This window comes from Pollicipes pollicipes, unplaced genomic scaffold (assembly GCF_011947565.3).
Source record: "Pollicipes pollicipes isolate AB1234 unplaced genomic scaffold, Ppol_2.1 Scaffold_6686;HRSCAF=7923_pilon_pilon_pilon, whole genome shotgun sequence".
Lineage (NCBI taxonomy): Eukaryota > Metazoa > Arthropoda > Thecostraca > Pollicipedomorpha > Pollicipedidae > Pollicipes > Pollicipes pollicipes.
The window spans coordinates 35,209,893-35,222,078 of NW_023596921.1; the positions used below are offsets into that span (position 1 = coordinate 35,209,893).

A 12,186-nucleotide genomic window follows, 5' to 3' on the forward strand; every position below is an offset into this window, starting at 1 on the left:
GCGCAGAAGTAGCGCTTGGGCGCGGCCTCGACCGCGGCTGGCCGTGTACGTGCACCACGCAAGGAGTGCCTAGCAGCTGGGAGCAGAGCGTGAGCGCAGCGGTGACGCGGTCAGCCGCGTCGGCGGGCACGCGGAGCTTGGCCCGGCAGCGGGCCAGCTCGTACGAGACCACCTCTAGTGGAACAGATGCCCCAAACTGCGGACACCAACCAGCACTTGTCAGTGCCAGTGAACAATATGAGGCATGGCACAGCTGATGGGACAAGGGGAATCAGCTGCTTTGTTGCTCCAGTTGAGCTAGAAGTGAAATTTTAGTGGTCAATCTCTGACACCTCACATAAAACATCATAATTAATGTTACCATTTTGCATGTGTTCATTCAACCCTAGGTAAACCATGGCTGGAAATGTTGACATCAGTCAGGTATGACGGTGAAGCACAAAAATCCTCAAGATGATACAAATTGCTACCAATCAGGAACCTGAAGAAGAGAAATAAGGAAAGTCATATATACTGACCTCCCCAAACAGGGATCTCATTGCCTCCCTGATACCATATTCAAAATAATCAGCATTTGAGCAGTCAGCTGGAGAGGGTCCAATCCATTCTCTGTAAGGAAAAACTATGGTCAACAAAGCTGTGGGGGTTTACAATTCAAATATATTGATCATGATGTGCTTCACACAAAACTGCCATACACAAATGCATAAACAAAAGCCAGATATTTGGATGCTGCTTTTCAACTGAGTAAGGAGCCAAATGGAAGCAGCAAAGTCATGAGCTGCATGCATTCAAGCATCAAAGTAAGCTTAATGTACTTAAATGGGATATGAGGATGAATATAATATGGTCGCTGCTTGCTGTATGTACTTAACATTACATGTTGCATGCACAGTACATGTGCATTTTTAGTTAATGCTCAGCAAGCAAGTCATGTGCAGCTTGACCAAGGGGCACACTACCTTGCCCCCCTTCCCAGGAACCTGCCCCCTCCCCTTTGGTAACAGTGAGCACTCCAGCAGCATTATATCCAGCCTGCCAGTGTCTTACCCAAACCATCAGTCTACCTCCATCTCCTGAGCAAGAGCAGACCATCACCAGTGTCAGGTTGTGGCAGTACACTAGGAGTAAGTGCAAAATAGCATAGGCATCACAACGGGTGTGATGGCTAGGCAGTCCAGTGGCCTTCTCATTTCGCAAAATTTCGATGCCAGTCTGGGTGGTATATGGTAAAAACTAACTTCACACCCGGCCCCCGCTACACCACATCTTGAAATGTTCCCACAGCCCTGCAAACTAAGCACCTGCTAGCGCACCCACGTGAATCATTTGATGATATTTGTCTTACATTGTGGGTTCGATGATAACATATTCATTTGGCTTGGACTTTCCCATACCCGCGCAGGAACATTCCAACCCGGCCCCCTCAACACATGCACATGCCACGGCTTTCAGCCCGTGCATCCGCATCCTGATTAAAAAAGGTCCTACTGAAACATCTGCGCCACTTTCAGTCTGACAAAAGGCTGCCAAATTCATAATATTGTTATATCTATGCTTCGCTACGTAAATAGTTAATTATCAGACATCACCTTATGAGTGATCCAGAACTGCATACTCTAATTTGCCCAAACCCACTGGGGTCTGGGCCTTGGACGCAAGCGAGATATTGCGATGGGGACACAACTCCTAAAGTTTCACAGGAAACTAGCTCTACTACACCGCAAGCGCACGGAGCTTAGTTTTCAACCTTAGCGCGAATTCCTTGTTTGGCGTGAAAAAACAGCACATGTTCTCAATCCAACAGCATCACTTGCTCTCGTTCATCGCAGCATGGCATATTCTCAATATTCTTGTTGAACGTGGCCTTCTGGAATTTCTTGCTCTCAGCACACGTTCACGTACAGATAAAATGCATGCCATAATAGCCTTGATAGGAGGGCGAGTATGTCATAGGTGCATGTTTCCCAGGTGGCTATTATGTAAGCACCCTCCTAGTCCGGGCTCACCGACCCCAGCGGCGGTTACGATCATTGTATACAACTACACATATATATAGAGTGAAGCTCCGGTCAGCAGTGCTAAATGCAGCACAAATTATCTCATATTTCGCGCGATGCATTTCAGTGAGGAAAGGAGCGCATCGTCATTTCTTACAACATATTGGCCACAGCAATGCAGCTTGAGGTATTTCGCCCATATTTCTGTTTAGGCTAAGCGTGCGCAAAATGAAACGCAGCATAACAGCCGACATAATCGGCTACAGTTGGTTTGAAATAACTTCAAACATTCTTCAAATGCTATCAAGTTTTCCAACGTATATCGTTATGCCCGACCTTAACGTACATGGCTATACCCGACCTTTACGTACATGGCTATACCTGGCCTTACAATCAGCGGACAGTCCCATGTCAGCTAGCAAAGTCGGAAGCTGACGGCCACCATATCCGAAATACACGCTCCAGCTATATTGTGGCGTCGATGGAATATGCAAAACACGACTTGGTATTGGTGGTTGTTACTGCCACTAACATGACGCGCTGCTCAATCTCTCCTGGATGACAGCACAAGCCAGACATTTAAAAGGCTGAACAAGCATGCCAAAGTCATTACCCATCACACACACATACATAGCCTGCTGGTTGACTGCTCTGAGCACAAGTAAAATATTTGTACGGTGTCAAAGAACACCTCTGTGCTAGCCAGTGAATGTTTGCGCAGTTTGGCGAGCGCCGCTTAGAGGCGCCCGCATTGTTCTCCTGGCTGGCGCCCGTGCGAAGGACGCGGCCAGAGGGGGGGGGGGGAGGGGCAAGAAAGGAGGCGGTAATAAGGGGAAGATTCTGAGAGCCTCCCGGCGCGGGGATGGACATGTCGGCAGGACGCACTATGATGAGTGCCTGTGAGAAGTATCAAATACAGAAGTGACTTTGCACGTACCATGGGTACCAGTGAGCCGGAGGTGAGACACGGACTAGCAAAACTTACATATTTGTAAAGGATGAACAAGCATGTCAAAGTCATTATTTATCAAATATCACATATCATTTGTACGTACACACCTCACAGTTTGCCGCGTACGATGCGACTCGAATGCGTCACACATCAGACAAGCATTGTCAGCAACGGACGCTGAGCGCTTCGCCGAAACCTAGAAACACTTGCCGTTTATTTCCCCGGCGCACACGAAGTCCTTGATGTTGAAAAACTTGACCTTGCCCGTTTCAAGGGCAGCCGTCTCGAAGCCCTCCCAGTCGGCCGGGTACAGGCGCACAATGCCATAGATCTTCCGTGCCGTTGACACGAACACCTTGGTGGCCTTCCTGGCGAACTGAGCTGCACAGTAGAAGTAGCTCATGTCTGCGTCCGGGTCGAAGATCTCCACGTGGAACAGGCGGCAGCCGCTGGCGAACCAGACGCGTTTCAGATCGTCGTCGGGCTTCTCCGAGAGCGTGACCGAGATGGCGGCGCGGGAGCAGGGCAACGTCTCGGGCACCTCCGTCTTCCAGATGCACGAGATAGCTTTGTGGCGGTCAGTCATCATGCTCTTGAAGGTGACGCTCCGTTCGAAGTGCACTTGATCCGCGCGAACGTCCTGATTGCACTTTGGCGGTTGCGGCTTGAGGTCGCTGCACTTTTGAGCGGGCAGCCGTACTCGCGGTTGACGAGGGCCGCGTCGCTGTCGGACGGCTTGGTCCAATCGGTCCCAATGGCAGAAGACAGCACCAGCCCGTCCACTTTCTTGTCCTCTGATCTGCCAAGGAAGACACTCTCGCCGTTGTAGCTCAGCCCGTACATGTCGTAGTGCATGACGGACCGGTAGTCGTACGGGCACTTGTCGTAATCCTTATAGTTGAGGAAGAGGACATCCTCCAGCGCTGTGTTGTGGAACTGGATGTGCAGGAAACGGTCACGGTCGGGCCTGGAGTGCTGATGCACCAGTCCTATCACGTGTCCAAGCAGGTGGACCACTGTGCCCTTGTCACATATCTCGGAGACGGACATTTGCATGTTCTTGGAGTGGTACCCTACCTGGGCGTAACAGCCAGTGCCTTGGAAAATGCGCAGCACGTTCCCCGTGCCCTCTGCAAATTTCATGCACGTTTTTGTTGACCATTCTTCCATGGCCTTGAGGATCATTGGCTTGTCAGGAGTGGGAGTGCTGAATGCATAGTTGACGGTGTTTTTTGGCCATTTCTCATGGATAAGAGGGCTGCTGTTTTCAGTGAGATATCCCGTTTTACCCCAGCGACCTTTCTGGGTAGATGAGAGAACCATATCCCCTTCAAAGACGATTTTTCGCACATCCTCGCCGTGCCAATTTCTCATTATTCTATCGGTTGACGTCAAGAACTTTTTCCGTGCATCTTCACATTTTTCTTTCTCCTCGTCACTGAAGATATTAACTGACCGCCCTTCAACCAAGCGAATTAACAGAAACATGCACAAACAGCACTCAATATGCATGGTAAGCACAGCACCGGACGAATCCCATAAAGCTGCGACGGTGCACTAACTCTGCTCGGATTTCACTGCATTGACTAGACTTTTCAACAACCTTGAGTCAATTCTGGACGGATCGCCAGTGCCGTCACTGTGTCCGATTCTAGGGAGCGCAGTCTGCATGCGTCAAGCAGGTAAGAAGTGACCAGAGCAAGGACCAAAGCGAATTCGAATTTGCTGATTTCCGAAGAACGAAATTGACTGTTAGGGCAAAAAAACACGTGCGTTTTATCGGCACTCTTGATCTTCATGCGACTGATCCAAGAACGCGTTCTTCGCTGATTTTCACGGCATTGGTGCTCAGGCGCCATGCTTGTTTTATCTTGTTTTTGGATTTGTCCACGGAGATCCAAATGTCCAGCATAGATCTCCGCGTGAAATTTGGGAATCCGGGGAACAGTGCTTGGAGTTTTGCAGTATATGTGTGGAAGATATTGAGAATGTGTTTAGACAGACCCGGGAACGAGCATCTTTGAATGACGAAATGTTAAAATCAGTCTATTTTTGATGAACGTTACTTTGATCGCTACCACACACCCGCCGCATACAGTGGGTACGCCACTTTCCGCCATGGTGATATGGTGACTTCCATGGATGTTGGTGAAAATCCGTAACTGTACGCACAAGAGCATCAAGATGTAGACTGGCGCCAATAAGCTTTCGAGGCTGGACAGGAAGTTATGCCACCGTAAATGAGGTCCTGTGGCTGGAGGAACCCAATTTTTCTGCTGCATCTTTGCTTTCTAACTTTGTTCTGTTTTTATTTGTTTCTGTTTTTCTGCTTCTGTTTTAATGTTGTTTCGTTTCCTCGTAGAAGAAATGAATTAAACAGGCTGTTGTCAATGCCGGATATATTTAATCGTAGTCCCAAAACTTACCACAGGACCAGAGGGGACTCGGCTTTACTCTAAACACCTCATTCTGCTAATGTTTCCCATGCCCACGCGGCAATGGAACCGGTGCATTTCGAGACCCGAGGTGCTCAGACGGTGGCTGGCTACAGTAAACCACGGATTATTGGCACGCTAATGACGTAGAACAGCCTTCCGAGAGCACAGGGGAGGGAATTTACAATTGTAGCGCGTTTTTTCCCGTTAGATTTTGTGCCGGGTTTTAGGTAGGTACAACTACAGCAAGAATAAAGTCCCCTGCGCTCCAGTGCGCCTTATGTATCGGAGGTAAATTCTGGAACTATAGGCAGTGGGCAGTAGACCATCGCCATTTGGTCCTAATTCGGTAGCACGTACGAAATACAACCAAGGAATCGGTTGCAGTATTTGATTTCTCTGATTTGTTTTAAGGATTTAGCCCTAAGCTTTTGGCTGGATAGATGCCTGGGATCAGCGCCTTTGCTAGGTTGTCCTCGTTGGGTGAGCTCCGACACCATCTATCGATCGAAGAACGCCAGGTCAGTGGTATAATTTTACGGCGGGGACTTAAGGGAGTGTTCTACATTTCTTTGGGGTTTTGCAATGAAATAGCAATCTTGAAGATCATTTAGTGCAGTTCACAGCACGGCGCTACTCAGTGCCTGAAACCAACGTGGAACTTTGCATCTCTTTTGGGGGAGGGGGATGGCTCTCCCAGTGTTGAGCTGGACCCCAATGTTAGACTGGGGTCGCCCAAATTTGCCCCCCCCCCCCAATAATTGTCTGAGGCACCACTATATTTTGCTCGGCCTTCACAATGTGGAGCCTGGCTCCCGATACCATATCAGTTCTTCGAAGTAAAGATAATGTATAATTTTGTACCGACAAACAAGTTAGGATTAGAGAAAGGCACTTACCATCATCACCAAATAACTTACGTAAAATGAAACCCACAAAAAGCTGCAATTTGTAAGTCTCTAAGCTCACAAAAATGTTTTGTGCGTCATTGGGCTTTGCGACTTTTCTGAGACTCAATGGCTACGCCTGCCTCTCATCCTGGCAGAAATGGCGGGCACCACAGGGAATCAAACCACACAGCGAATGGTTACACGCAAAGTGATAATTTATACACCTCGTCTAACTCGTAACGCTACAGGAGTGACATGTCATGGCGCGAATATCGAAATGTTGGTGGGGTTTGCAGAAAACGGCAAACCTGTCAGAATTTGTGGACTTTTGACGCGATATTCTTTCTTGAAGTAGAACATACGGCCAGCTCCCTGGGATGTGAGTAATATGTTTTGTGTTGTTAACATGGATAGCTTCAAATATTGCGCAATATGTTTCGAGTTCCTTGGAAGATCACACAAATTTCCTGCATTCTAATTGAGGGATGTGAGCCAGGCGATGCATCGACAATATGAGTTCTAAGCCTCAACAAAGAATATTAGATATGATGCGTTCCCGGCACGGAAAAACGTCTTGGATTCGACCTATAATATATTTGTAGCATAACATGGCAATGGCTTGCAAAGAAACATGATGTACACTGAAAACTGCCTTCGACATCTTATACCGTAGATCCCTCTGAAGGATGCTGTGCGGACTCCACGATGTGACCTCTTTCTACAAGGTCTCATCTGAGACCAATTTGTCACTTCAGTAAATCATGAGGAGAGGCGGCCCTCTTGTGAAGACTTTGAGACTCCGCTAATTTTGCAGACTTCTCAGCGTGCCACCCTAAACACTTGGAGACTGTTCACGATTTTCACAAAGTTCTCAGCATATCGCCGCCAGCGACACCTACAATAAAGTTATGCATTTTACAATATGCTTGTGATTGAAAAGTGACGCTGTAATCAAGTCGCAGTGGGTTTGTTTAGCCTGAATATAAGCTTAATCACATGCAGTTTACAGTTTAGTCTTGTTGAAGCTCTTGTAGCGTTTACGAATTTTAGGACAAGTAATTTTCCACATGAAACTTTTATTGCAACTTTTTTGACAAGCAACAGCAAAAATTACACGGCATTCATCCAGCAGACGGCAAAATAATTACATTTGTTCTGATAAATTGATGATAAGAACAGTGCTGTTTTCATGCACTTTCCATTTGCCAAACAGCAACGCAATTTAAGCTAAACACTACACACTGAAGCAATTTTGTTCCATAAAAACAGCGTGAACTGAACTTTGGTGATTACACCTTTTTGCCGCGCTTGAACATTCTCGAACACCTGCATTTCCGCCAACTGTACCGTTTGCGGACCACCGGCTTCGGGAGGTGGAGGAATCGGAAGCACGTAATGGTAAGTCAATTTTTCTCCGTCCTTAAGCTATGCTGTGCACTTTTGCTAAAGCTTTGCAAATGTGGCGCACCGGACTGGTTGGCTGATGGCCGGGATGTCGCTCCAAAATCAGATGGACGGCAGCTGATACGTCGTGTGTTCGTTTTGGGAAAAGGGTCGCTGCAATGATTTTGTGAGGAACCCGGAGCTCACTGCATACGTACCCCGCCTATTTTTCTCACTTTTTCGACACCCTTCTGTCATTTGTAATGGAAAATGAAAAACTTGAGCCTGAGACAGAGGCCCGGCTCACTGACTGTCGCTTTTTGGGAAGAACCAAGGGTATATCGAATTTACGACATGCTTCATGTTTTGTATTTCATGTATATCTTTCATGTATAATCTTTCAGCATTAATTTGCAATACTTAATATTACATCAAATAAGTTCGGGCCAAATAGAAATAGTGCTCATTTACATTAGGCTACGAGCTAAGAGTTTCGTGCTTTGCTAACACGCTGTCTTGCAGGCGGGCTGTCCAATCGTGTACTCGTTCCTGGTTCCAAAACTTTCTGCGAGTCTTGTTAGAACTAGCTTTTGGCCACGGTTTTGAAGGCTTACGCTTTTGTGTCACGCTCAATATTTCTGCGGAGTTTACGGCTCGAGAATCAGCGACAGCGGACACGGAGCAGCCCTGGGGTCTTCGCTAAACTGAGAAGTACTACGATGGCGGCACCAGCTGAGCGCTGAATATTTTATTGTTTTCTGAATCAGTTCCATTTTATCATCTCCCCGCATTAATATTTGTTTTACGTTATTAGATACATCGCACAAGGGCAGTGATATAATTATCTGCATATCTGCATGGGAGGGGGGCATGGGGCCACACCCTGCCTCTTGGGGCTCAACGAGGTTTTACTGCCTTGAGGGAGCATCAAAATCACAGGTTGGCCGGGCACCAAAACCTTTATTTCAGAGCACTGTAACATTTATTTTGGGGTAATCCGTTCAAGATGGCGTCACACAGGCCCCACACCTTTATCATCAGGACGCATCACATTCCAGGGACGCATTAATGTTTTGTCTCCCAATTTGACGAATTCCTGGAGCGGCCGCTGGGGAGAGTGGGCACCAGAGCTTTCTTTCCTTCTGATTTCTAAATGAAATATTTATGAGCACCACAACTTTCATTTTCATGAGGCAACAAATCAAAGTGGGCCATTTAAAGGGTCCAAAGCCTTTGTTTTTAAGGGGACCTAAATCCAAGGGCACCACAATTCTTCACCGTTCACGCTGACAAAATGCTGTATTTGTCCGGTTGGTGGAGAGGCTCCAGAACCTTCGTTTAGGGGCATCGTGAACTTTGTATTCCAGAGTTGCCCAATTCCAGGTAGCACTAAAACGAGCCCGAAGTGCTTCATTTTCAAGTGGCAACAAACTCTACGGAACGCCATCATGCCCGTGTCCTTCCAATGCCTAAATCCTTGGACGGCCATTCGGCGAAGAAGCACTAAAACATTGAATTCGGAGTACCATAACAGTTGTCCTCTACAGGCACCAAATTTAAGCGGACCATTAAAAGGACCACGAAGTCTTGATTCCGGGTGGCACCAAATATAAGGGCACAACAATATTTTTGCCTTCCACGCTGACGAAAACCTTGATCAGCCCTCTCGGTGCAGGGCACCAAAAGCTTTCCTTTTGGGGCATCGTATAATCTTGATTTGCAGAGGGCACTCAGTCACACCTAGCCTAACCCTAACCACAAAATCCCAGTAAGAGGGCCTGTTACATCGGTCGCGGCTCCTGTGACAGTGGAGTCCTCAATCAGCTGACTGAGACCACCAATACCGAACAGCCGATTCCGTGCCGGTCAAGGCCCCATGAGACCCTTTCTCAAGCATAGGCAAGGGCAAGCCTGCAAACGTCAATCAGAAGGCCCCTTGCATTAGCCGGTCCCCTGAAAACGGTGGAGGGCTACCTGTGGTGGGCGAGATGATCGTGGGTGGGATCACAGTGCCTAACAGGGGACTCTGTGTCGACAACGTGCCCAAAGTCGACCAGTGGCACATTTCCTGAGCAGGGACAGCTACGGAACCCCAAATGTCAAAAGGCCTCTGGCGTTGGTTCGGGACCGTTTCACAATGAAGACACATGAGCAATGACTATGAAAGGTTTCACTTTCACATTGAGACAGTAGAAGTGCCCCGTGTCAGTCAGAGGTCACAGTACCGAGCGAGGGTCCCTCTACACTGTTTCAAGCAGGGGACGGTAAGCCGAGTTGGTGTCCCTTTGCCAATTATTGGACTTCACACGCTAGTAATGGGTCCTTTGCGTCAGTAACGGCCACTGCGGCGTCAATCTATTGCCAGCTCCCCCGATCGGAGGATCTGTCACACCAGGAGAGGGACCCGCGCAGCGCACTTTATATATAGGTATGTCGTGACCGTGTAGTCAAAGCTTTCTCAACGCTTTTTCCCCAAACTTTCCCATACGCATACCGTTTTTGGGGGGCATCGGGCCACGTTCTATGGGAAGCAAAAACATCCTGTTCTTTGTTCACAATGGCTGGAATTACTAAGATGTTTCGTTGCTGTGAATTACACTCCATTCTAAGCTTTTCACACAACTTTCGTTTCACATTTCCTTGCAGTGGAAAGTCATCCCTACATGGTAAAAACCAAATGGGAGCGAACAACCTATGCCATTTTGTGTTATAGACCCGAAAAATTAAGGTAGCCGATATCTCCGGGAGATATCACTTTTTGATCTTTGGCTGACCCTACCACCTTAGCCCCCAAGCCGTTTAAGAAGTGACACGGCACCCCTGGTCCCCATAATGCAGATGGTGTTAAATAGCTAAAATAGTTGAATCTGTGGTGAGGGTCCCACCAACTGACAGGTTAACATGTTAGCCAAGGCTTTGATCGCATGTGTGTTTTCGGTAAGCTTCATGCAATGGGTCATTTGTCAGAAAGGTTCTTTCAAGAAGTCAACTGCTTCATTTGCTTCGGAGCGCAGGACGGCAGGACAACAAAAGCACGACGACAGCGATTTTCACGATTTCCTCAGGGAGGGATGATATTTTCCTTCTGGGATAGGTATGCTAATTCGTAGACATACTGATTGGCACTGCACTAACCACGTCGCATGACGTAGCTCTACACGCCGTAAATCGTCGTAACAAACTCTCTGGACCATGGAGAATGCGTCTCATGTTTCGACTGCAACTTAGACTCCGACACATCAACCCGGTGTACACGATATCCATAACGACAGGGAACCCGCCCGGTCCTCAGCTCGTCCAGTTATTTAGGCCCAGCCAGGAGGATGGCGCGTAGTGCGTGTCGCTGCATCTGCGTCAGCCGTCGGGGAAAGTCGACCTCAAACTTGATGATCAGGTCGCCGTGCGGGTGACGGCGACCCGGGGGAGGCGGACGGCCGCCGGTCGGCAGCGGCGGCGGCCCCGGCACCGGCATACCCTCCCCGCGCACCACCTTTTTAAAGCCAGGGAAGACCACGTCGTGAACGCTAACGTGTAACAGCCGTCCGTCCAGGGTCTCGACGTCCACGCTGCAGCCGGTAAGCGCGTGTACCAGCGGCACGCGCATCAGGTACACCAGATCGTGGCCGTCGCGTTCGAACTGCGCGTGGGCGGCGTCCTCCAGCACGAACACGAGGTCGCCGGGGATGATGTTGGGACCCTGGTCGCCCTCCTCGCGGAAGGTGATCGTTTTGCCGGCAGGCCAACCAGGCTCAATGTGCAGTGTGAGAATCTTCTCGCAGAGGGTGGTATTGGTGCCACTGTCGTCCAGCACGCGTCGGCTGACGCGCACCTTCTTCAGGCAACCGGTGTAGAGCTCCTGCAGGCTTAGCACCAGTGGCGTCACCAGGTCCGGCGCCTTTTTGCGCTGGCACGTGCCGTCGTCACCCTGGTAGTGCGAAAGCGGCTTTTTGATGTTGTCGATTATGTCTGCATAGGGGCTGTTGGTGCCGAAGAATTCGCGGAAAGTCTCCTCCGGTTCGCCGCAGTAGACGTATGGGTCGTAGAATCCTCCTTCCGGGCGCGGCACGCCCCGCTTCAAGCCAGCCTCACCGTACTGGTCGTAGATCGTTCGGTACAGGGACGAGCTCAAGACGTCGTAGGCCTCACATAGCTGCTGAAATCGCTGAGGTTCCTTTTCGAAGTGATCCCGATTGCGCACTGGGTGGTATTTCAAAGCTAGCCGCCGGTAAGATTCTTTGATTTCCCTGTCGGAGGCATGCTTTTCTATCTCCAATACGCCATAATAGTCGATGCCAGCGCTGCTGAAGTCACGCATCGTGACCCAGAGAGATCAAATTTTCATCCGTAATTTTTCAATTCGAAGGTAGCCAATGTGGTGAATCCGTAGTAAATATTCCGGTTACAGATGAATGAAAGCCCCGAAATCGGAAAAGGTTTGTTACATCCCGCTTATGTCGCACAGTAGATATTCTTTCTCATTCACCTTAGCGAGTAAAATAAACTGTTGCCGTTCGTGTAACGTACAT

At 48.8% G+C, this 12,186-nt stretch overlaps 1 protein-coding gene and 1 long non-coding RNA gene across 2 annotated transcripts; both read right to left on the bottom strand.

The window, feature by feature from the left end:
* Positions 1 to 43: 43 nt before the first annotated feature.
* Positions 44 to 1,433, bottom strand: LOC119107302 (uncharacterized). Its single transcript, XR_005095229.1, has 3 exons — positions 1,349 to 1,433; positions 519 to 609; positions 44 to 196 (listed from the first exon to the last, which is right to left on the bottom strand). It is a non-coding gene; the product is annotated as an uncharacterized LOC119107302 (long non-coding RNA).
* A 2,104-nt stretch (positions 1,434 to 3,537) lies between these two features.
* Positions 3,538 to 11,975, bottom strand: LOC119108230 (dnaJ homolog subfamily B member 13-like). The gene is made up of 2 exons (XM_037231812.1): positions 11,190 to 11,975; positions 3,538 to 4,029 (listed from the first exon to the last, which is right to left on the bottom strand). The coding sequence occupies exons 1-2, from the start codon at positions 11,973 to 11,975 to the stop codon at positions 3,538 to 3,540; spliced, it is 1,278 nt and encodes a 425-aa protein (XP_037087707.1).
* Between the last annotated feature and the right edge of the window lie 211 nt (positions 11,976 to 12,186).

Excerpts from the sequence above, each read along its gene's own strand:
- LOC119108230 (XM_037231812.1), bottom strand. The coding sequence starts at position 11,975 with ATGCGTGACTTCAGCAGCGCTGGCATCGACTATTATGGCGTATTGGAG. Across the intron at positions 4,030-11,189 it reads TGGACGGACGGCTGTTACAC|GTAGGGTACCACTCCAAGAA; the intron begins GTTAGCGTTCAC and ends TGTTACGCCCAG.